At 42.1% G+C, this 21112-nt stretch overlaps 1 protein-coding gene across 4 annotated transcripts in view; it reads right to left on the reverse strand.

Moving 5' to 3' along the window:
* Positions 1-1757: 1757 nt before the first annotated feature.
* NUP214 (nucleoporin 214) overlaps positions 1758-21112 on the reverse strand; it is a 45271-nt gene continuing 25916 nt past the window's right edge. For 2 of the 4 annotated variants that reach the window (XM_072025461.1, XM_038188010.2), the window contains 10 exons: positions 20305-20407; positions 18226-18299; positions 14667-16439; positions 13125-13195; positions 12461-12614; positions 10597-10746; positions 8172-8343; positions 4553-4695; positions 3680-3704; positions 1758-3038 (listed from right to left, as the gene is read on the reverse strand). In XM_072025461.1, the coding sequence (XP_071881562.1) occupies positions 3005-3038; positions 3680-3704; positions 4553-4695; positions 8172-8343; positions 10597-10746; positions 12461-12614; positions 13125-13195; positions 14667-16439; positions 18226-18299; positions 20305-20407 (2699 nt within the window). In that variant the 3' untranslated portion in view covers positions 1758-3004. Of the gene's footprint in view, positions 3039-3679; positions 3705-4552; positions 4696-8171; positions 8344-10596; positions 10747-12460; positions 12618-13124; positions 13196-14666; positions 16440-18225; positions 18300-20304; positions 20408-21112 lie in introns of all 4 variants that reach the window. The other 2 variants (XM_038188011.2, XM_038188009.2) reach the window with 1 other exon arrangement.

Raw genomic sequence — 21112 nt, forward strand, 5'->3', positions numbered from 1 at the left:
GCACCCACCTTCTGGAACACCAAACCTTATACTGCAAAAACAATTAAGACAAGAGATGGAATAATGTTCCTCTTTGTGATCAAGCTACGTGTGATCCCTTCCATCCCAAAAAATAAAGCCTTTTTTTTTTTTTCTTTGTTGCTCTCTCAGCCTTTGAGGAAGCAGAAATCCCCAGCCTGGTCTCTCTGAGGTTGAGGAAATCCTCCCCGTGCCTCGGGCTCCCCCCACCCACGTCTGTAGCACCACCACCAGAGCTCTGCCACGGCACAGCATCACCAGCACTCAACATCTCGGGCGAGGGGGATAAATAAATAACTGGTTTTCTTGCATCGAAAATGATTAAGAATCTCCACCTTTGAGAAAAGACTTGGAAGATTTCCTCTGTTACTGATACGGCAAAAAAAAAGGCACAACCACAAGAAAAAGCGATCAGCTCCTTCTGAGCAGTCCTGGAGCAGTTGCCATTATTTCTTTGAAGATCAACCAGCACGGACAACAGAGCTGAGGACATAAGGGCTCCAAGCCCTGTTAGTCCTTGGCTTCTTCACCAGGCCTGCCACAATGGGAGCTGACTTTGTTAGCAGCTTTGTTTTTTGGTGGACATCTGTCCACGAGCACTGGACGGGGGCCACGAGATCGCAGGCCACCCAACACCGGTGACAGAGCGCAACAGCTCCTGGCAGCCACCAACCAGGCAGCGCACACACTCGCCAAGCTCTTGAGTCATCTAATAAAAATGCAGACTTCTCGGAGTTGACTTTGCCGTTTTGTGCATATTCCTGTAGGCTTATGGTCACGATCAGCCGCTGTGCTGCTCAGCTCCTCCAGCAGCTGCTATGGAAACCAGGAGCAGCACCCATTTCTCAAGGGCAGATAGTTCAGGGGGCTGGCTGGTTTCAGCCATGATCTCAGAAGCACTGTAAGAAAACAACTCGTTTGAGCAGAATCTGGAGTAATTATTCTGGCCTTTCACTTGCAGAGGGAAAGGGAGTTAAGCAGGTACCAAACAGCACAGCAGGGACAACCCCCAACTGCTCCCATCATTCCAAAAGAGAAACTTTAAATGGCTCAGCATGCCAACATCGCATTCTTACCAAGCCAAGCTTCTCCATAGCAAGAGGTTTATTCGCTATCTGGGGGAGCACAGCTGATACGGCCTTGCTAGGAGGTGTCGCATGCCACAGCGATGGGAGATTAACGCAAAGAATTTAAGGTCAGTGGTTCGGGCCAGCTGCTATTTATAAAGAGGAAGGAAAACAGAACAGCGATATCACCTCTAGGCCTTAAGAAATTTTGTATGGTCAAGGAGGACACACTGGGAGCGCACACGTCACTCTCTCCAGCTTTTTCTCCCATCTCCAAACCAGTGATTTTTCCATCTCCGTCCCAGTGCTGTGGTCCCAGGGCTGCTGGCAGCCCCCCTCCTCCATTAGAAGGAAAGGTGAAGAACAAAACCTGCACGGCAGTGCTGCCTTGAGCACGACATGCCGCGTGCCAGGGTTCAGAAATCCAGGGCATATGTAAAAGCCTGAGCGCCTCGCGTCCTGCAAAGCCTCTCCACATCTAAAAATAAGCCCTCCTTATACACAACACTCACCGCATCTCAGTGGTCTTCCTTTTTAAAGGGAACCTAACTCGTGTCATTCCCAGGTGCAGGGAGATATGAAGGACACTTACTACATCTAGGACAGGAGTTGTTACGTTGAATGCTAACTTTTTAGGTCGACTTGAAAAAAAAAAGTGCTTTCTTCAGGAGCTGTTGATAGATACAATTGTTTAGTTCATAACACTGGATGTGAAAACAAGCAATTATCAGCTATTTACAATTCCAAATTACATGCCCACTTGCCAACCAAACCCAAAAATGACACTTGTCATCGTATTGCATGCTATTCAAAAAATGAAACGTTTGAATGTTTCTGCTGAAAATAGAAAAAGCAGAAGTACCCCGAAATGTCCTATTAGGACCAACAAGATAAAATCACCCAATCTGCATGTATTCAACTAATACATAAACCATTATTTCAAATGCATTTTTCACAGTGCAACAAAAACCCATTACATCATTTAGAGGTTTCATGGAGGTCAGATGCATCAAATAGAAAAAGTGTTTGTCCAGAACGCCTTCAGGGCATTCTTTAAAACATTTGCTCAATATGTTCGGGTATAAACATAGGAGAATTTCACAAACGTTATTGACTGAAGCTAAGAGCTACGGGGAAAAAGTACAATCTCATACACGTTAGGAAAAAACAGCTGATGGTAGACACCAACAGCCCAAGTCATAAGCTGCAAAATCACTAATGCCTCTGGATGGAGGTCACGTTCCTAATTCAGGGGCCTAAAGTTTTCCCCATAACCTGAGTTCCAATTTCTGAGTTCTGTGAAATTTACAGGAAGGTAAAAACGAGAAAGCTTTTACTTCCCACCTCTTTGCTGAATGTTACTGCCATGGGAACGTGTTCTGCACGCTGCCAGTTTCTTCTCAGATAATTTCCTATTTCTCCACTAAGCCTCTGGCTCACACATGACTCAGTTTTAGCACTTCACTGAGATAAGCATGTGCCCCATCCTATACTTAAAATTAGCAGGGCAAACTTTAGCTCCTTCTTAAGAGCTTAGGATAACTGGTCATTTGCTTCAAAGAAACGTGTGCTGGTTTGTATCAGAAACAAACCTGAGATACTCCCTTGTCTGGGCATAAGGAAGAACAACAAAAAGCAAAGCTACCAGCAAGCTACCAGTACGCAACTGGTTATCATACCGTACATGTATTTCTTCAAGATCCAGGGAGATAAACCCCTTTCAACACAAATAATATCAAGGCAGATAAAATAGTTTAATATAGAGAACAAGTTTTGCATAAAAAATAAGCATAATCTTTTTCTTTTTTTTTTAAGTCAGAATTTGTATTTAACACAAAAGCTGTTTGGATATTGATCACATAGGTGACTCATGAACGCAGGAGCTACAGCACAGTTCTACGGGAGAGTTCAGGATGTTCTTAGCTTCTCCATCCACTAAATCCAGAGGAAGATCTGTGGAGCAGAAAAAAAAAAACAAAAAAAACAGCAATGAGTGTTCGAGTCTCCCTCAGGCTGTATTCTTCTAGTGCCCTGAGTATCAGAAGCTTACTCTGAGATGGTGTTGATTTTTCCAGCATCTTTTACCTGACACTGCATCAACACATGCTAGCTAGATATAATTATGCTTATTGTGGAGCCAACCATCTGGAGAGATATATGTTCTCTACTTGACAGGGAAACAAACTTTAAGAATCTTGCTAAAATAATCCAGCAAGCCAGTGGTAGAGTGGATCACAAAGCTAACTTCATTCAGCCCTTAGTCCAGTGCTTAACTGTAAATCACCATCTCAATTCAGCCAGAAAGGTAGTGATTCATTTCACACCTTGTTTCAACCTGACAAATGGAGTAGATACTGGATTCACACAAACAGCTTGAACAAACACATCACGTCTCTCTTATATGAGAGATTAACCTCACTGGGAAGCACACATTCAGAGCATGGACTTTGGGCTCTCTGCAGTGACACTAAGAAAGAAGTTAGAACTAGTATGTTAGTGCTACTTTCAAAACTTTCTCTTGTACACCATTCAACTATTCTATTCTGGTTCTATTTGTGTTTTTAATAAAGAATTAGACACAAGATGTTACTTACGTGTTAGTTGATCCAAAACCAAACCCTGAAAGAAATGCAAGATTAAAAAAATCAATGTTAAAAGGTAAAATGAATGCTTAAGATGTGTAGTAAACGTCCCCTCCCACACACTGATTGAAAAACATTTCTTTCCTGCCTTAGGCTAGGGAAAGAGTGATGGGCAAACAATGGAAGTCAAATCTCCATCTAGAAGAAAACTGACTTGCCTCTGTTCTTGAGTGCTTTGCTTTCACTGGTAATCGGCTATGTTCATTTATTAGTAGCAACTGCATACAATGAGCCTGGTTTATTTGCCTCTCCATGAAAACAGAGGGCTGCTTTCTGAAGATGGAGTTTGTGCTTAATGCAAGCCAGTGGTGACAGACCACCAATGAATGCATCTTCTTTCAAAGGCCCTGTTCTCAGCCCTGCATAAATCAAAGCTGCTTCACTGAACTTGATCAGATTAAAAAAAAAAAAAAAAGGCTATTGGTGTTCTAGCTCAATCTTGCAGTGCATGTTCTTTTGACACTAAGTACTTGCATACAGCTACCCATGCATATGCTACTGAAGAGGTATTATTTCTCGACATTTTCCTTTGAGAAGAAAGAACAGCTCCACAAAAAGGGGTGAAAAGCAGTAATCAGATGCAGTATGCAGAAGAAGAGTGATTTATTCACATGCCACACAGCTTATTTGCTGCGAGGAAATCATGAGATTAAGCCTGAGGAGACACTAGACTCCAACCTGAAGCTGACTTCTGCCGCAATGACTTCTCTATAGCAGGACCAGGCTCAAACAGATTTTTATCAGAGCTAAGCAATCACACCCAAGTTCCAGGGAAACCTGGAGACCTACGACATGTTAGGTTCATTATACTGTGTCTTTTCCTACCTCCTCCAACTGTCCCAAAAGCTGAGAATCCACTGCTTTGCGTGCCGAAACCAGTACCCTGTTGTGACAGCGATCCAAACGTCGGGGTATTTTGATTTGCTAGCGTGCCAAATGATGCTGTATTGCTACTGGTACCACCAAACCTGCAGTTTAAAGAGAAAAATTGTGTTTACAAGCACATTTCACATATAGTGGAAGTTTGTCCCCACACCCACAATGAAAACAGTGCATTCCTTAGACCAAGGATACATCAAAAGAGCAAGGCCCCTTGATACGAAGAATTGTAATTGTTCATTCTGGAAACGGATTTCCTGGTTTGGGAAGGACTGTTGGAATGTCTGTTCAGTTCCCTTTCTTAATGGATACCTGGGAGATGGGCAGATGTGTTCATGCTTACACAGGGTACATTTTCAAGCGCTTGGCGAAACCAACCCCAGCCATCAAACGCAGTATCTTAATTCACCCTGAGTTATTTTTCACCCTTCAAGCTCAGAAGTACAGCACCATTTCATTTCACAAACACGACAGCAAGCAGCCATTTGCTACGAGTTGCTCATGGTCAGAGCATAAAGCAGAGCCCAACTACAGAACTCAGAATTACAACTTTCGGATAGTGCCTTACTCACTGCCCATGGAGATTGTCTGCAGATTTCTCAATTCCTTTCTCTCCCCAGCCCCTTTGGAAGTACACAGAGCTCCACTGCTTTCCTGAAGATCTGCACCTACCTAGCACTTTTCCCCACCACTTCTGGATTATTTCCCTAATTGCTTTTGGGGACTGAAAAAAGAAATACATTTTTATATATGGAAATTGGTCTCTTCTCCACCCACTTATCCAACCAAGCATTATAGAGCTATCAGCATGACACGCTAATGAGACCATGATATGCATTATAGTTCTCTGCCCCCCACATACACTTCCAATTCTGAATGTAAGAGGTGCACTCAAATAGAAGCTTCAAGTGTTTCTCCCTTAAACCAGGCGAAATGCAGACACAAACTATTCAAATGACAAGCTCCTCTAAGAGACCTGCAAGCGCACAATGCTACGAACGCTAATCCAGTACGAGTCCTGCTCTGCACAGACTGGGGCCAAGTTAAATGGTGTTCCAGCTTTGCAAGGCTGTGCTTCACACACGCTCTGTCATTCCTGAGAGAAAATATGAACCGACAGCGCATTAACCCACCTCTCCATCCATCCAAATCTAGAAGAGAGATACAAAAAAAAATGCAACGAAAACATCAAAACATATCTCTCCAGATACAGGACAACCCTTGTAGCAGTGTGACAAGCAATTCACCTGGTAAAGGACGTCATCCCTCCTATCCTAGATGCAGCTGACTGTACACACTACTTCCATACACAGCGTTAGCTATTCTGGGTGGTTTAGTGATTTTATACCTCCGGCCCTGTTAACCAACCCCTGGACCTCTGGTCTGGCTCCTGACCCATGCAGCTTGCAGACAGCTTCATCTCCGAGCCTCAAATGTGATTTTCTCAGCAAGGACAGAACAGCTTTTGTTGTTTTATTAAAAAAGGAGCCAGGTAGTGGAATGCATTTGAGAACAAGAGGCTTTTACAGTGCTCTGTCTCCTCAGGACTATGCCATGAAATACACAAATCATGTCTACTTGGTGAAAGGAAGCAGTGGTGAAAAGTGACAGGGAAGTGTGGTTCAAACTACTTCTTCCAGTTGCAACTGTAAGAAGCTGTCTGTTGAAAAAAAAAGCTAAGCACAGCAGAGAAGCAGTTTAGGCTATGGATATTTTTTTTAACATATAAAAGACGTGAGATACAGTCATTGCCTAGTAACAATTTATACCTATCTCACCCAGATTTTCAGGTCTTTTGTAATGCTCCTACACAAAACTGAATTGAGATGCACTTGAGGTTAGTTTATGAAAGCAAAACCTTTATCATCACAAACAGTCTGAATTTCAGACTTTACAGAAGTGCAGTGGTTTCTATTTTTGGTACCTAAGTTATTTATCAAGTGATGCAGATTCTTCAGAACTGAAGGAACAACGAACCACATGTTTAAGTTAGCAAGGTGTTTTGAGGAGCTTGGAGCTAATACTGCACAATGTACTTGCTTCACTGGATGTGGGATCTTAAAAGTCTTGCACAGATGCTAGATTATATTCCAGAGTTAAACAGTTGCTTAAAACTTTACAACAAGATTTGCAAGGTTGTCTGGAGATTTTGCACACACTATTTTGATTTTTTTTTAAAGTGAAAATCAAATTCCTTAGGCAATTCTGAAAGTATCAGACCAAGGCTGCACCTTTCTAATAGAGAAGACACTCCCCAAACTTCCCACAAGTTAAGCTACTGAATTTTCTTTCTTGAGTCTGCAGACTCCTTATGCAAGGCCTCCATTTACATCTCAGTGCTCCTTGTACTTTAAGCTTTAAGTTCCCATCTTTAAACTTCAAATATTTTCACTGAGTGCATCCAGTTTCAGCACAAAACCATGCAGCACAGTGGCTGAAAGTGGGAACTGAACAAAAATACCAATTGAAGTAAAGTCATCTCTACAAGCGCATCCTTCTTTGTGGGGATCTAATAAAGCTGCCTCTGTTTTTACTTTTCCAAAGGGACTCGCCAATTTGCTGCACCAGAGTTCAGGACGTTGCTAAAGAACCTAGCTGAAGCCTCCCACAGCTCAAGGATGGCAGATGGGTATCTGCCTGACCTCGTGGGGGATCAACGGGTACACTTCAGGATGTTTAATGTGCCTTACGTAAAAGGTAGTTCCTCCCAAACCAAAGACAAACACTTGTGAAATATGGAAACACGAAGATTGGGAAGATAACCCATTTCCTTTTTTCACTCCAAGTTTCTCTGTTTATAATTGGGTCTGTTCAGTCTCAATATAATGATAGGACATGATGGAGAGTTGCTTGCTGGTGGCTGTGTCGAAGAGGTGAGTTTGCTGCCTATTACACAAGTTGCTTTGCAAGGTCTGAAATTCTCTATTCCTTCTTTATCTCAGTAAATAAAGCACTGTCTACTTTGGTGCCAAGCACAAGCTTAAGAGGTAAAGAATCAGGTAAAAAACAATCAATGCGAGATAAAAACAAATCACTCTGGGACCACAGGCTGTTACAAGTTCCTCCTCCCACCCTCCAAAGGTGAGAGAACAGGCTGAATTCTCATTAGTATCTCCAGCCCAAATCTCACAAGTGGATAAGGTGGCTAGACAGCGTCACAGACGATTTGTTACTTTCCTTGCTTGGCATAATTTGTAGGTCTAGACTTGAACACATCAAGTGTGCACAGAAAATATTCCTGCCTTCACTTACACACACAAGATGACTCATATTCCCCCCCCTTTTCCCAATCAGTAAAGCTAAAGACTCAAAGTAGTTTCAGCATTAAAATGAGATCATACACATTATTTCCTTTGGGGTTAAGGTTTTTGGTTTATGCCATTTTCTTTTTGGATTTTTTTTCTTTATTTGTGGGGCAGGGTGAAGGGACAGAAACAAGGACACTTACAGCTTAGCATTCAGGCACAGAATACATTCCTTACCTTACCGGAGGGGAAACTAAGCATAAGAGTAGTTGTCATGCAAGGATGTTACTTTCCCAAACCCTGGACCCTGGTTGGCTTACCCAAATCCTCCAGCGCTGGCTGCTGCTGTACCCTCGCCGAACACTTTGCCTCCCGTCGAGCCCAGAGGGCTTGAAAAGGTTGGGGCTGAACCGAATGCTGGCACCCCTCCAAACCCAGGGGATCCCCCAAAAGTGGGAGGGCTGCCAAACACTGGAGCAGCACCGAAGCCACCTGAGCAAAACAGAGGCAAAAAGGGGACAAGAATATCAAGCAAACAATAGTGCAGAAAGAAAGAAGAAAAATTAGATTTTCAAGTAGACAACCTCTATAATAGGGCTGTTCATCTTGTCACATGGCACAGCATTATTTTTAAAAGTAACTGCCACAAAGCTTCCAAACTGCAGGATAATTTGTTACATAAAAGTCAGGGATAAGAAAAGTACCCAATACATGTAAAGAACTGCAACCAAATTAAGAGACTATCCACAGAGCACCACATTCTGGGCCTGCTGAACACTTGAATATCAACTCATTCTCCAGAGCTGTACTACAGGGTGGAATTATATCATCCATGCTTGCACAGTGCAAAGGAATCTCTCTACTTGCTTTACATAAAAAGACCAGTACTTAGCTGTGAGACAGCAAGCATGCACAATAATCAAGTTATAGTAAACATGTATAGCAGGTAATAATAGACTGATGGTTTGTTATAAAAGACAACCATCCTTCAGCACAAAACTAGCATGTACCAAGAAAAAAAAATCTTAAGTAGGCAGTTTTAAAGCAAAGTTCTGCTCATCACCAGTTAGACAAGTTACTGTGCAAAGGGACTGCATATAAAAATGCAGGATGAAAAAGCTTCTGCAAAGGCCAGCTTCATGAGCATTTGCTGCCGTGTTTTGATGGCAGTGTTTTAGCCTGGCTTCAGGTCTCATCTAAAGCCTTTCAAGGACATACGAGTTGCCTGAGGACAGAAAGTGACGCATAGAAGTGCTTAAACTGGAAGAACTCTCCTGGTGTAATGGAGAAGGCTCCTCTCATCTCTTAAGATCAGAGAGTAAATAGTAAGTTGGTTTTGAGGTGCTCCAGTGATACAAGGGGATTCAGCAGACAGGTTATTATCTAATGCTGACTTAAGTGGTGGAAACTAAGAGGCAATGATTAAATGCCAGGAACTGCGAGATTCATGCAGGACACCAAGAACTGAACTCTGCCCTTGACAACTTTTGTTCAGGGTTTAGCTGCCTTCTGCGGCTCTGAACAAACCTCTACCCAGATGATTTTACCCCATGCTCATCTACTGATATTATTGGCCTGTTTCTAATTGACACCGTGGAATGCGAAGGACACCTGCTCTTTTGTTTGACTAGGGCTGAGGACTGGGATAGCACCGCACATTTTAATACCCTGGGTGAAATTCCAGTCCATGAGACAAGGTAATGGATACTGTTTGGCTGTAAACACAAAAGGTCTGGAAAAAAAATATAAATGCTAGGCCTGAATTATTTAAACATAGATCAGATATCTTGTTACCTCTAGCTCTAGGAAGTTAGAGTATTTATCACAGGGGCTGAAGCTTTGCTTGGGATACACTTTCATTTGCAATACATATTAACAATTAGTGAAGAAAGAAAAGTGAAATATCCAAGTAATGAATTCAGGAGAAAAGGGGATCCATATCAAGTAAATCCTTCCGCTGCAGTTGAGAGGGGAAGACGCACAATTTCTTCCAATATTTAGCAAACGTAACCAAAAGTTGGAAGGATCTGATGGGCTCTTTTTAATTGGATGTCTCTTCTGCACAAACCTCTCAAAAAATCCCACCTCAAAAAAAGAAAAAAAAACAAGAAATGAAAATAATCAAAAGCAAGATTACAGTCATTGGGTAAAAGAAAAATAAGAGCATCCTTCAGCAATGCCCTTCTCCTCCTCTGGCAACAGACACAGATGGGAGGTATGCCGGAGACAAAAAACTCAACTGGCTATCAAGTGGAATGCAACACTTAAGAGAAACCTTACAAATGGCTGCTGGATCTGATAGCACCATCATTATGCTCTCAGCCACTTCACTAACACAGAGCACAGCTCCTGTCAAAGCAGAGTGCTTCCTCTCCAAGCACCACTTCTCCAAAGGGAGTTCTTAAGCACCACTGTCTCAAGACAATTTCAGAGATGACCAAGCCTCCCCCTGCTTTCCCCTAGGGATGAAGCTTCAAAAGACCCTCCTGGAGCAGAACACCACCTACCATCATCAGTGTTCACTCTAAGAATGGTCTGAGGACAGAGGAGAGCTTTGCTGTCTCTGAACCTCTGTCTCTCCATTTTTGCCTGATAATAAACAAAAACGAGCATTTTGCCGTTCAGTTCCAATGAACAACATGTCACCACTACCCCTGAGGCAATTTGGGGGGGCAGATGACAGTAAAAAGAAAGGAAGGTTTGTGAGATTTCCTACATTTCATAAAGGGTGGGATGACAAGATACCTGCTTTGGTTGGACTAGAGAACCCAAAGCCTTGAGATGCCACGCTTCCTCCACCAGAGCTGAAAGTGCCCGTAGGCTTCTGCTCCCCAAAAGATGAGCTGCCAAATCCAAAGGTCTTGGCTCCACTGTTTCCAAATAAGCTAGAAGAATCTGGGGAGACAAAAAACACTTGTGAAGCTCGTAACGCACACCAATTTACCATTAGGCATCAAGACACAAATAATCAAAATTTTTCTCTGGTGAACCACGTATTTATTTCATTACAAAAACCAATACTACAATAAAGGAAGACTAAGTTAACGAGAATTGGTATTAATGGTTGAGGTCAGTGGATCATTAAAGATGTAATAAAGAGATTTGCTCTCCCAAGTCTTTAAGTGCTACTTTTAGCCATGTGCAGTTAATTTTATAACTCTTCTTTGTTCCCATACTTTTACTTTTTAGTCACTGCTTCACCTCCTTCATGCTTTCTAGCCTTCTGCTTTCCCTTACTGCCAAATCTAATTCACAGGTGATGAAATAACAAAATCAGGCAGCCTCAATTAAACAAAAGCCACAGCTAAAAAGTCGTTAAGAATAGCTGTTATGGGACACAAAGATATGTAACAATGGTAGATCTGCAAAAGCTGCATATGGAAGGCACGAGTGGGTCTCCCAGCATTTCAAACTCATTGCTGCAGCTACAACATCATATACGCAGCTCAGCACAAATTTTAGATTATTACAAAGACCTGTTAATCCAGAAAACTCAAGACTAATGTATTTTTAATCTGAATCTGGCTATAAAAAATAACGTTTACACTAATTGGAAGTGATTGATTCTCACATTAACAGTGAATCATTTATAGGTTCTAAGAAAGGATTTCTAACAGGCCCTTTAAAGTCCCTCGTGCAAAGGAACTTGATGGTAACCTTACTGTATACTTAACCACTCTCCGTGCCTCCTTTTGCTAGCTTGGTTGGCTGGGCAATACGCAACATGTGGGAGGGCTGGTTTGGCACCTCACACGCAGATTGATTTAGCTAAAACACCCATATGGACTGCTGCCTTTTAGCTGGCAATTGGAGCAAAAGAAAGGGCAAGTGCTGAGCTTCTCCTCCCAAAGAGGACTAATACAATTTCTCTCCTCTACCCAGCTTTCACAATGCTCATACAGCTTGCCTGTGAGAAACCCACCCCATCTACCAAATCTGGATAAAAACTGGTAAAATGAACTCTACAGTTCTGCTTTCTAGTCAAAGCAGACACCACCCAAAACAATTGCTGAATGTATTTATTTTTCTTTACTACAAACGTGACTGAAAAAAATTCGCATCTTCTAAACAAGAAAAATTACTGAAGAGCTTTCCACGTATTAAAGCAAGTTTTGATAAAATGTTATATGCACTGCAAACAGACAAACATTTTAAGGACAAAGCTAAAGAAACTGCCCATCCACCATATACATTGACTTGGCTTCACTTGAGCATGGGATTCAACGATTTTTACACTGTTAAGGCAGATGAAAATAAAGAAAGCTTTCTAACTTGCGACAAAGTTGGAAACAGAAATTCAATTACAGGAATTTAGAGCATTTGATTTTAAAGAAGCACTTGGCCACAGAATTCCCTAAGGAACATAAATATTCTTCACACTTCTTGCATTTGCTTGTTTGTTGCAACTGCTGCCCTACTTGCTTTCCATGAACCTAGAAGGAAAACTACAGAAGAGCACATCATGCATACTGTATGCCTCTGCTAGCCCTACAAGCCTTTCACGTTAACATAGAGTTTAGTAAAAGACAAAGAACAGCAGAAAAACAGATGGGATCGCAAAGCAGATGGGAATCAGGGCACATTTTGTATTCTTGTTTTCTTCACTTACTCTGGGAAGCTGCAGATCCAAATCCTCCACTGGAGGAACTGAAAGGATTCTTATTGGCTGCATCCTGGCTTGGCTTTCCTCCCAAACCACTGAAGAAACCCCCACTTCTCCCACCATTTCCAGCTCCAAACAGGCCTCCACTGGAAGAAGATGGCTGCTAGAACACAAGGACAGAAAGGGGATTTTAAGAGCAGTCAAAGCAGCACATGTCCCTGGGGTGATTCTCCTGTTTGGCCTATTCCCCTGAGCATATGCAGGGGCTGATGAACCAGCATGCAGGCTCTTCAAACACACAGTGCCTTCAAATCTGACTTGAGTTACTCTCAAATCTTATTTATATAGGAAAATATGCCTTTGAAAAAATCCTCCATACTGTCCAAGAGCACTCCACTTCCCATTTAGCAGGGAATAAAGGTTTATACTCTACCCCTACATTAACTTCCCTGTAAGATGCTCTTCTCTCCATACCCCTTGGAAAACATTTATGCAGGTGCTGCTTTGGTGCCTCCTACATTAGCAAATATCTTCAATACAGATGGAGACAATCTTTACAGACTATGTCATATTTGATTATTTATTTATTTATTATTAGAAGCAGGTAGGGTACCCAGACAAGTCCACTCTGTAACAGTCCCTTGTTTCTGCCAACACAATAAATACTTGCCTGGCCAAAGACAGTGCCTCCAGTATTAGCTGCTTGCCCAAATACAGAACCTGTGTTGCTTGAACCAAAGCCTGCCAAGAAAAGAAAAGGAGAATAAGTTACCAGAACTATTACTAGGATATGAGACAATTCAGGAAGGTGACACTAGTCCAGAACAGGGCAACACCTTGGGTATCCCATGCCAAAACACATGGAACCAAATGATGTTACCAAATGTACCTAGGCTGGCCAAATTTAAAGTATATGCCAACAAATAATGCATTCCACTGAAAGTTTGTTTGAAAGTCATTGTCCTTTTCTCTCCAATTTAAAAACAAACAGAAAATAAAAGGCCTTTTCACTTGTGGGATTATTGTTACCAACATAAAAGAATTGGATTTCTGTTAACATTGCTGTAATAATGTTGCAAGTCATGAACAAGCACTGTAGCATTTTGATTTCCCCTGTGTAGAGAGGGATCTGAGCTTTGCTACCTAAAGATTTCTTTTATAGATAATGAAATGTTTTGATTAAAAAAAGAACTCCCCATTCCATTTCCCAGTTCACTTAAATGTGCATTTTGTAATAAAACTTGCAGTTGCTATAATTAGGAACACCTTTCTCAAGCAGAGTTCACTTCCCCCTATTTAACTATTCTCTGTTACTGTAGTTAAAATGAACAAGCAGTTTGCCTGCAGTGCCATCACTTTTAATTAAATGAGCCTAATTAGTTTTTCTTCCTTGAAAATACATGTTCCCTATTATTACTATGTACTTTTCACTTTTCCCTTGAAGGTCTCTAAAGATTTTAGAGACAAAGCTTTGGAAAAACACGACAATATATTGCAGCAATGGGGAGAACAAAAGGACTGACAAAGAAGGTTTGACCTCTGCAAGTATTCTATTTAACTGTGCAGACGGGTAGCGGATGGTTATGTTACTGCTATATTTGAGGTGCTTCCGAATGCAAAAGCAGATTTAACACTGTAGTTCCTCATTATCCCATCAATTTGAAGGCTTAACACATTTTTGCCATCCCAGATCCTGATATAATAACATACCTGGCTATACATCCACTGCTGCGTGGACTCTGCAGCCCCCTGAAAGAAGCACTGCACCTCTATTCACTCCCTTGATTATGGCCTCGGAACTGCCTCGGGACTTCAGTGTAGCCATTTACAACACACTAGTTTGAGAACTCGTACGCTATGTTGAATAAAACCCAATTCTTATGCCAATATACAGCACAATATGTAATTCAAAATTAAGTCTAGACAGACTTGAAAGTATAAGAGGAAGACAAGATTGAAAAGGCTACATTCAGTGGCCTCCTGATGAATATCAAAGCAGAGCAAAAGCTTCTTTGGTCTCCAACATTAGCTTCCTCCTCACGTGCGCTGCAGCTCCTATTCTTACTAATTGAAAAAAATACATCAAGTGCTATAGGGGAAAAAGGCATTAAAAAAAAAAAAAGAGTCCTACTTTTCCCAGTGATATACTGCTTTCTTACTTCAGTCAGACAGCACTGCTGGAATGCTGCATCTCCCTGCGGTTTGCTCTTACCTGAAGCTTGGCAGAAGCTGAACCCAGCAGATGATGTAGTAGTGGTAACGGCGGCGGTGCTACCAAAGACAGAGCCCCCTTGCCCAAAGGTGCTGCTCTGCCCAAACACCGGAGGGCTGGTTTGTCCAAACAACCCACCCCCGGTGCTGGGGGATGGCTGTCCGAAGGAAAAGGAGCTCGCACTGTTGGTGCTAGCCGGTGCTCCGAACACACTGCCACTGCTCGAGGCTGCAGTGGAAGCCGCCGGCTGACCAAAGGCAGGCATTGTCCCAAATCCAGACTGGCTAAAGGTGAAACCACTGGAAGAACTGCTTGCTGGTTGCCCGAAAGTTGGTGCTTGCCCAAAGGCCGGCTGACCAAAGCCCCCAGTAGTGGTGGTGCCAAAAGCAGAAGTACCAAACCCCGTGCTGGCAGCCTGCGTGGTAGCAGTGGCAGTGGACAAGGTACTGGTGGTGAGCTGCCCGAAGGGAGATGATGCTGTGGTACCTGCTGGTAGCTGTCCAAAAACTGATGGCGTGGAAGGAGTGGCAGTTGTGTCACTGGTAGGCTGGCTAAACGCAGAGCCAGAGGAGCTGGAATTTGGAGGCTGAGCGAACACTGAGGAGCCTGCAGATGTAGGGACAAACACAGAGGCACCAACAGCTGGACTCTGAACACACGTAGCGACATCAGCAGAAGCAGCAGCCAACGTACTCGTGGGTTCTGCAGGAGAGGCAATGTTTGTCGCAGCGGTTGTTGCCGGGATGCTCTGATCTGGTGGGACGGACGCAGAGGCAGCAGATGGCACCAGTGCCTTCAAATCACTTGTGGGAGCAGCTGGAGTAGCAACGGCATCAGGTGGAGGTGCTACTGATGCAGTACTGGAGTCCACAGTGCTGGTGTCCCCACCTGCTGCCTGGGGTAAAGTGGGCTCTTTGATGGACTCTGAGAGCTGTACCTGTGGCTGTGGCAACTGTGTACTTGGAGGTGAAGACCCAGCTGCTACAGCTTCGTTTTCAGATGGTTTTTCTGAAGCAGGCAATAATTTGGCATCTCCTCCACCCTTACTAGATGCTGCTGCAGGGGCAGCAGTTTGTGATGAACTCAGGAAGTTTCCAAACGAGAGGGACGTTGAAGCAGAGAGAGTGGAAGGGGTAGAGGTGGATGTGCTCATGTTGTTTGCTTGCTGAAGACCAAACGAAAAGGTGGGTTTGTTTCCACTAGAGCCTCCAAGATTAAATACCCCAGAAGACCCTGTGCTGGTTATCTGGATGTTGCCGAAGAGGCCGCCTGTAGCACTCGTGCTGACGGCCGTGGTTGCTGTGCCTGCTGATGTGACAGACAAAGAAGTGGCTTCTCCAGCCTTTCCTAACGACAGGGGGGCACCGAAGGTAAACCCAGAAGGTACTGTTGATGCTTTAGTTGACTGCGTTCCTGCAACACTGACGGATGGTGCTTTTGTGGTGGTCTTGATGTTATCATCTGCCTGGCCAACACGTAGTCCTGAGAAGCTCCCAAGAGTCTCCCCAGATAGATTGCTCTGAAACAAGTGATCCCCTGACTTAGATGGAGAGAAATCCAACTTGCCAGGGGCTGTGGAGGGAGCAGAAGACACTGTTGCAGCAGGTTTGTTTGACTGAGTGCCATCTGCTGAAGGGCTACTTGCTGCCACGGCTCCTGAAGCACTTGCTGGCTTGAGGGAGCCAAAAGCAAAGGAGCTTTCAGGGACTGCTCCAAATTTGGAACCCCCAGCAAGCGAAAATGAATCAGGCTGGTTGGACTCCTTAGCAGGGGCTGTCAGTGAAATACAGAAGGTACAAATTGAGTTATGGTATGCAAAGCTGATTCATCATTTTTTCAATAGCAGCAAGGTTTAGTGCTTTACAGATTGCAAGACAATGCTCTTGCCTAAAAACCATAATGCCTCCTGGCAAACAGGTAACTGTCATTTCCACGTGCATTCAGTATTACAACAGTGACATTTTCTGAAGCCGTTATGGATGGGGTTACAGTAACACTGTTACTTCTATTCCCCAGCTTCCCACTTAAACATCCTTTTCTCTTGAGTACAGACTATTTCCCTTTTTCAACAGCCAGATAACAAAGATCATTTACTTACAAACCATTTGTATATAACACCATTTCTACCCTTTCTTACATGGTTCAGCAAAACAATTCCTGACACTCACCACAGAATTCTATGCGTAAACCAATGGCTCAGAAGAGAATTTAGGTCATAGAAGTACTTTCAGTACTTAAAAAATCTTTGTCAGAATCAAATCTTTCTGTATGAATTCAACCATTTATAGAGCACTGAACACTGTTTCTATGCAGTCCATTTTCAGCTTTGAAATACTAGAGAAAAACTCACAAATGTAGTTGCCAAAGCACTTTTAAGATATACTGCTATCCAACAGTGTGAAACTGCTGAAGGTTTAAATGAGACTAAACCAGCTTTACTTGATGAATTGTCATTTCATTTCTGAGCACCACTGAAATTCTGGCTTGAAGACATTGCATTGGTGTTTGGACCATGGATCAATCTGGACAAGGTACAGGAAATCTGCATAGAGATCAACTCAGTGATCAAAAAGTTCTTAGCACTTGCACTACGATTGTCTTTTACCCTATATTATTACCAACACTGAAAAAAAGCATCATTTATTTCCTTCTGGGGCACTGAAATTCCTTCTGTTCTTCTTCCATCAGCAGCTAACAAAAGCAAAGGCACTTCTGCCATGGAGTAGAGTAAGGTAACCGCCCTCACCCAATGCTGTGATTTACAGGTCCATTTCCTGCCCCTCCCAATCCTCCTTTAATCTGTGTTTTTACTTAAACTTTCAGGTTTCAGGTTAACTCAGTCTTCAAATTTTAAGCCATGTTAGTTCTCTCTGCTTAAGGTCAATGGAGTATCAGTAGCATTGCTGTGGCCGACCATCTAGGGATATAAGCAAGCCAAGATTTGTTGCCAGAGGTGTTATCTTTTATCAGAGTAACCAACAGCACTGGAGTTGAGGGAGGGTGGGAGGAAGACTTTTGAGCACACAACCTCTTTTTCAAGGCTGAAACTAGAGGCAGTAAACTTCTAAACTATTACAAAAGCAGATGTATCAGGCCCCTTTTTCCAGATCAGGTGAACATGATCTACCTATGAAATGGAAAGGCAGCCCACATATTTTTAACTCAATTTTATAAGTAACAAAAAGCTACACCTAATATTCCCCTTCCATAACTAAATGTTCACTCCACTTCATGACAGCTTTCTATGTCAGACCACTTTGGCAACTTTTAATCTACAGATTAAAGAGAAGAGGACATGACTACACATACCCCTTTTCATAAGTGAGTACCTCCTGGATGCTCTTGGCAGCAAATATTTTGCTTACTCTTAATTGAAAGGCAGGTGGCCTGGATTTTTGTCTATTACAGGGCATAATCCAACATACGTACACAATGTTACTGCAGCTATTGCAAATTTAATAATAAAAGTGCAACATAAAACAAGAACCAAATGAATTAGGAAGAGTAAGCATTCTCGTAGCAGAGAAGAGATTTTGTCTGCACACTCTTCCAAACTAACCTTGTGAGGAAGCGAGGCTGGGCAGTGTCGGTGATGAAGTAGCTGATGTGACAACACCAAAATTAAACCCAGACCTAGCAGGAAAGAGGAGAAAGGGAAAGAATGACTTTGAGATTGACGTGTTGAAACTTCCAACCTTATGATTAACACAATGCTGAGCCTCAGATTTCCTGTACAAGTTTGTACTAAGTCAGACACACAGGCACATGTGCGCAAGAACAGTTTTGCCAACTAGATGGAGAAGCATGCATGCAGATAGGCTTCCATTTGCTTCCCCTCCAACAAACCTTCCAGAGGGCTGAAGACAGTCAGAATTCAGATTTTTTTTTGACCACCTCTCATCCTCCCATATTCTTTAATTTCTGCTGTATATTTCTTCCTCATTAAACTCAGGAGCTAAACAATGAACCAAACCCTTCTAACTTCTGGAAGACTAGCAACAGCAGAAGCTGTAGCAGTGACTACAGCTTACCTAAAATTTCAAAACCTGAAATGGTAAGAGAGTGCATATACAAAGGGGAATAACTGAACACTACCATCCTTTGAAAAGGAGATCACTCACAACAAGACAGAGATTTAGTTTCTGTGACTATTTTACAATAAAAATGTCTTGCAAAAATACTGTGATTTTTCACAATGAGCACTAGAGTCCTCCAGAGACCTTCATTCCCCAAGGCTTTTTTTTGCTTTCACACTGCCTTGTCCTCTGATTCTCAACGGCCAGCTCCTGATAGAATGTGTAAGACACCACAAACAACAGCACTGTATTTAGGATATGGTTTATAGAACTGAGGCACTGCAGCCTGGGACAAAGGCAGGGTTTGTTTTTTGAATCTGAATTGCAGTGTTTCAAGAAGACTATTTTAGCCTTTTGAAGAGTACTGCAAAGTGTTTAGATAACATCCACTCGACAAACAATGTAGAAATGGTTAAGACTGAATGAAAAATCATTTCGAAGTATGCGTGTGTTCTGAAATGCTTAGTGTTACCTGCTTCATAAAGAGAAACTTCAGTATGAGATAGCTAAATATGCAGAATCCCAAACAATTATTTCAAAGGAGTCACCGCTCTTCCTCAAAGATACAATACAATCAAAGAAATATTGTTTTCAATCCCTGCAAAACAAGCTGTAAGAGGTTTCAGAGTAAATTCATGTTCATAACGTGTGCCTTGCTTTGTATTACTGTTGTGTAACACAAATCATGAGATGGCACGGTGACTCTTTAGTCACCTTCATGAACAGACTACTTTTCAAGACACAACATGGAATTTGTCTTGTTGTTTCAAAATAAAAAAAAAAAAGCAATTCAGCAAGTTTGAACATTAGAACATATTTCCAGTCCTAGTTGGGAATTCCAGCACTTTGTATCTCAAAGCTTTTGCAAACACTGGAAACCTGTATAGGTATGCCCAGGTTAGAAAAAATACGGAAATTATTTGGAAATTATCTTCAGAGGTGATGAGTGTTAGTATGATCATACCCAATTTCTTCACACTCTACTCTGGAAGTAGAAACCTCCAAGGTTCAATGTCTTGTCTTGTCACTGTGAAGCCAAAGTTCATTCTCACACATCCCTGCACAACTTGCTTGGGATGATTTTCCTGCTACTGCTCTTTGTCACTAAATTAAGAATGGAGTTTTAAAACAGCTGAGGTCTTTTGCCTCTTCCTTAACGCCAAGATACAAGACACACAGTGTATGCTCTCTGACTCTTATGAGATGTGGTGACTTGCAAAGACAGGCAGTGAACCCAGTGCATTCAACCATGAGCTAGTGCTTTCACTCACCATGGTCATATTGCTCTAATCTCACATCATCACCTAACAACCTACCAGATAGCTGAGAAATACCACTACACACAGCGTATGATTTGTTCAACAGCCCACTATAAATAAACCAGTTTAGCCTTATTTGCTCTTCATTTTCTTGATTAGTTACAGATTGAGATGTTCAAAGTGACACAATATCATGTCAAATTCTCATAAACTTTCAATACCATGCAGCTTGTAGGTAACACTTGCTGGAACAGCTGACACCCTCATACTCAACCACAAAGGAATATTAAACTTCATACAGACCCCACAGAAGAAAATGAGAATGCCTTGTTGAGCTGTGCAGTTGTTGCTGGTACTGATGTCACTGTAGAAGTCACAGCTGTAACTGTTTTTACTGTCCCTTGTCCTGGAAGTTACAAGAGGAAACATTACAAAAAAGATGACAGCAGCATATCATCCAGCTATAATAAAGGAAGGAATAGTTTCCATACAGTCTGCAATTTTATCAATTTGAAACAAAGGGCTTTGCCACTTTAAGTCATATTTCTGCACAGAAACATTCCTGCTGGTGTTACAACAGCACAGAATATCTGAATTATTTTGAAGATGTAAGGCAATAACATATCTGATTAAAACAAAGAGAGGTCTTACTATCTTGACAATAAAAGTAATAAAAATCAAGAAATCCTTGGTAAAATCTCTCATCAACATATCAAAACATATTTCAAGTAAAAAGGAAATGGAGCAAATTCAAGAGCTGATGTTTTCAATAAACCAAAATTTAAGAAGTGTTTGCTACAGTCAAATACAACTCTTCACTATTTTTGCTGCTTCTCACCCCTGGCTAAAAGGCAACCTACATCCACAGATTAAAGTCAGAAAAGCAATAGAGATGAATTTCAGACGTTTATGCAAGAGGCTTATAAAACCATGTCCAATGCAAGCTTTATCATCTAATACACATTAAAAATCAATTCATTTCTTTCCCAAGTTTCCTCTTCCCTCGTTTGCACTAAATGAACGTTTCTTTCTTTGTAAGCTTCTAAACAAAACGTGTGAGACTACAGAATCTGAATTTTAAAGTTGGTCCTACAGCCTAGTACTCAGCAGA

This window comes from Anas platyrhynchos, chromosome 18 (genome assembly GCF_047663525.1).
Source record: "Anas platyrhynchos isolate ZD024472 breed Pekin duck chromosome 18, IASCAAS_PekinDuck_T2T, whole genome shotgun sequence".
NCBI lineage: Eukaryota > Metazoa > Chordata > Aves > Anseriformes > Anatidae > Anas > Anas platyrhynchos.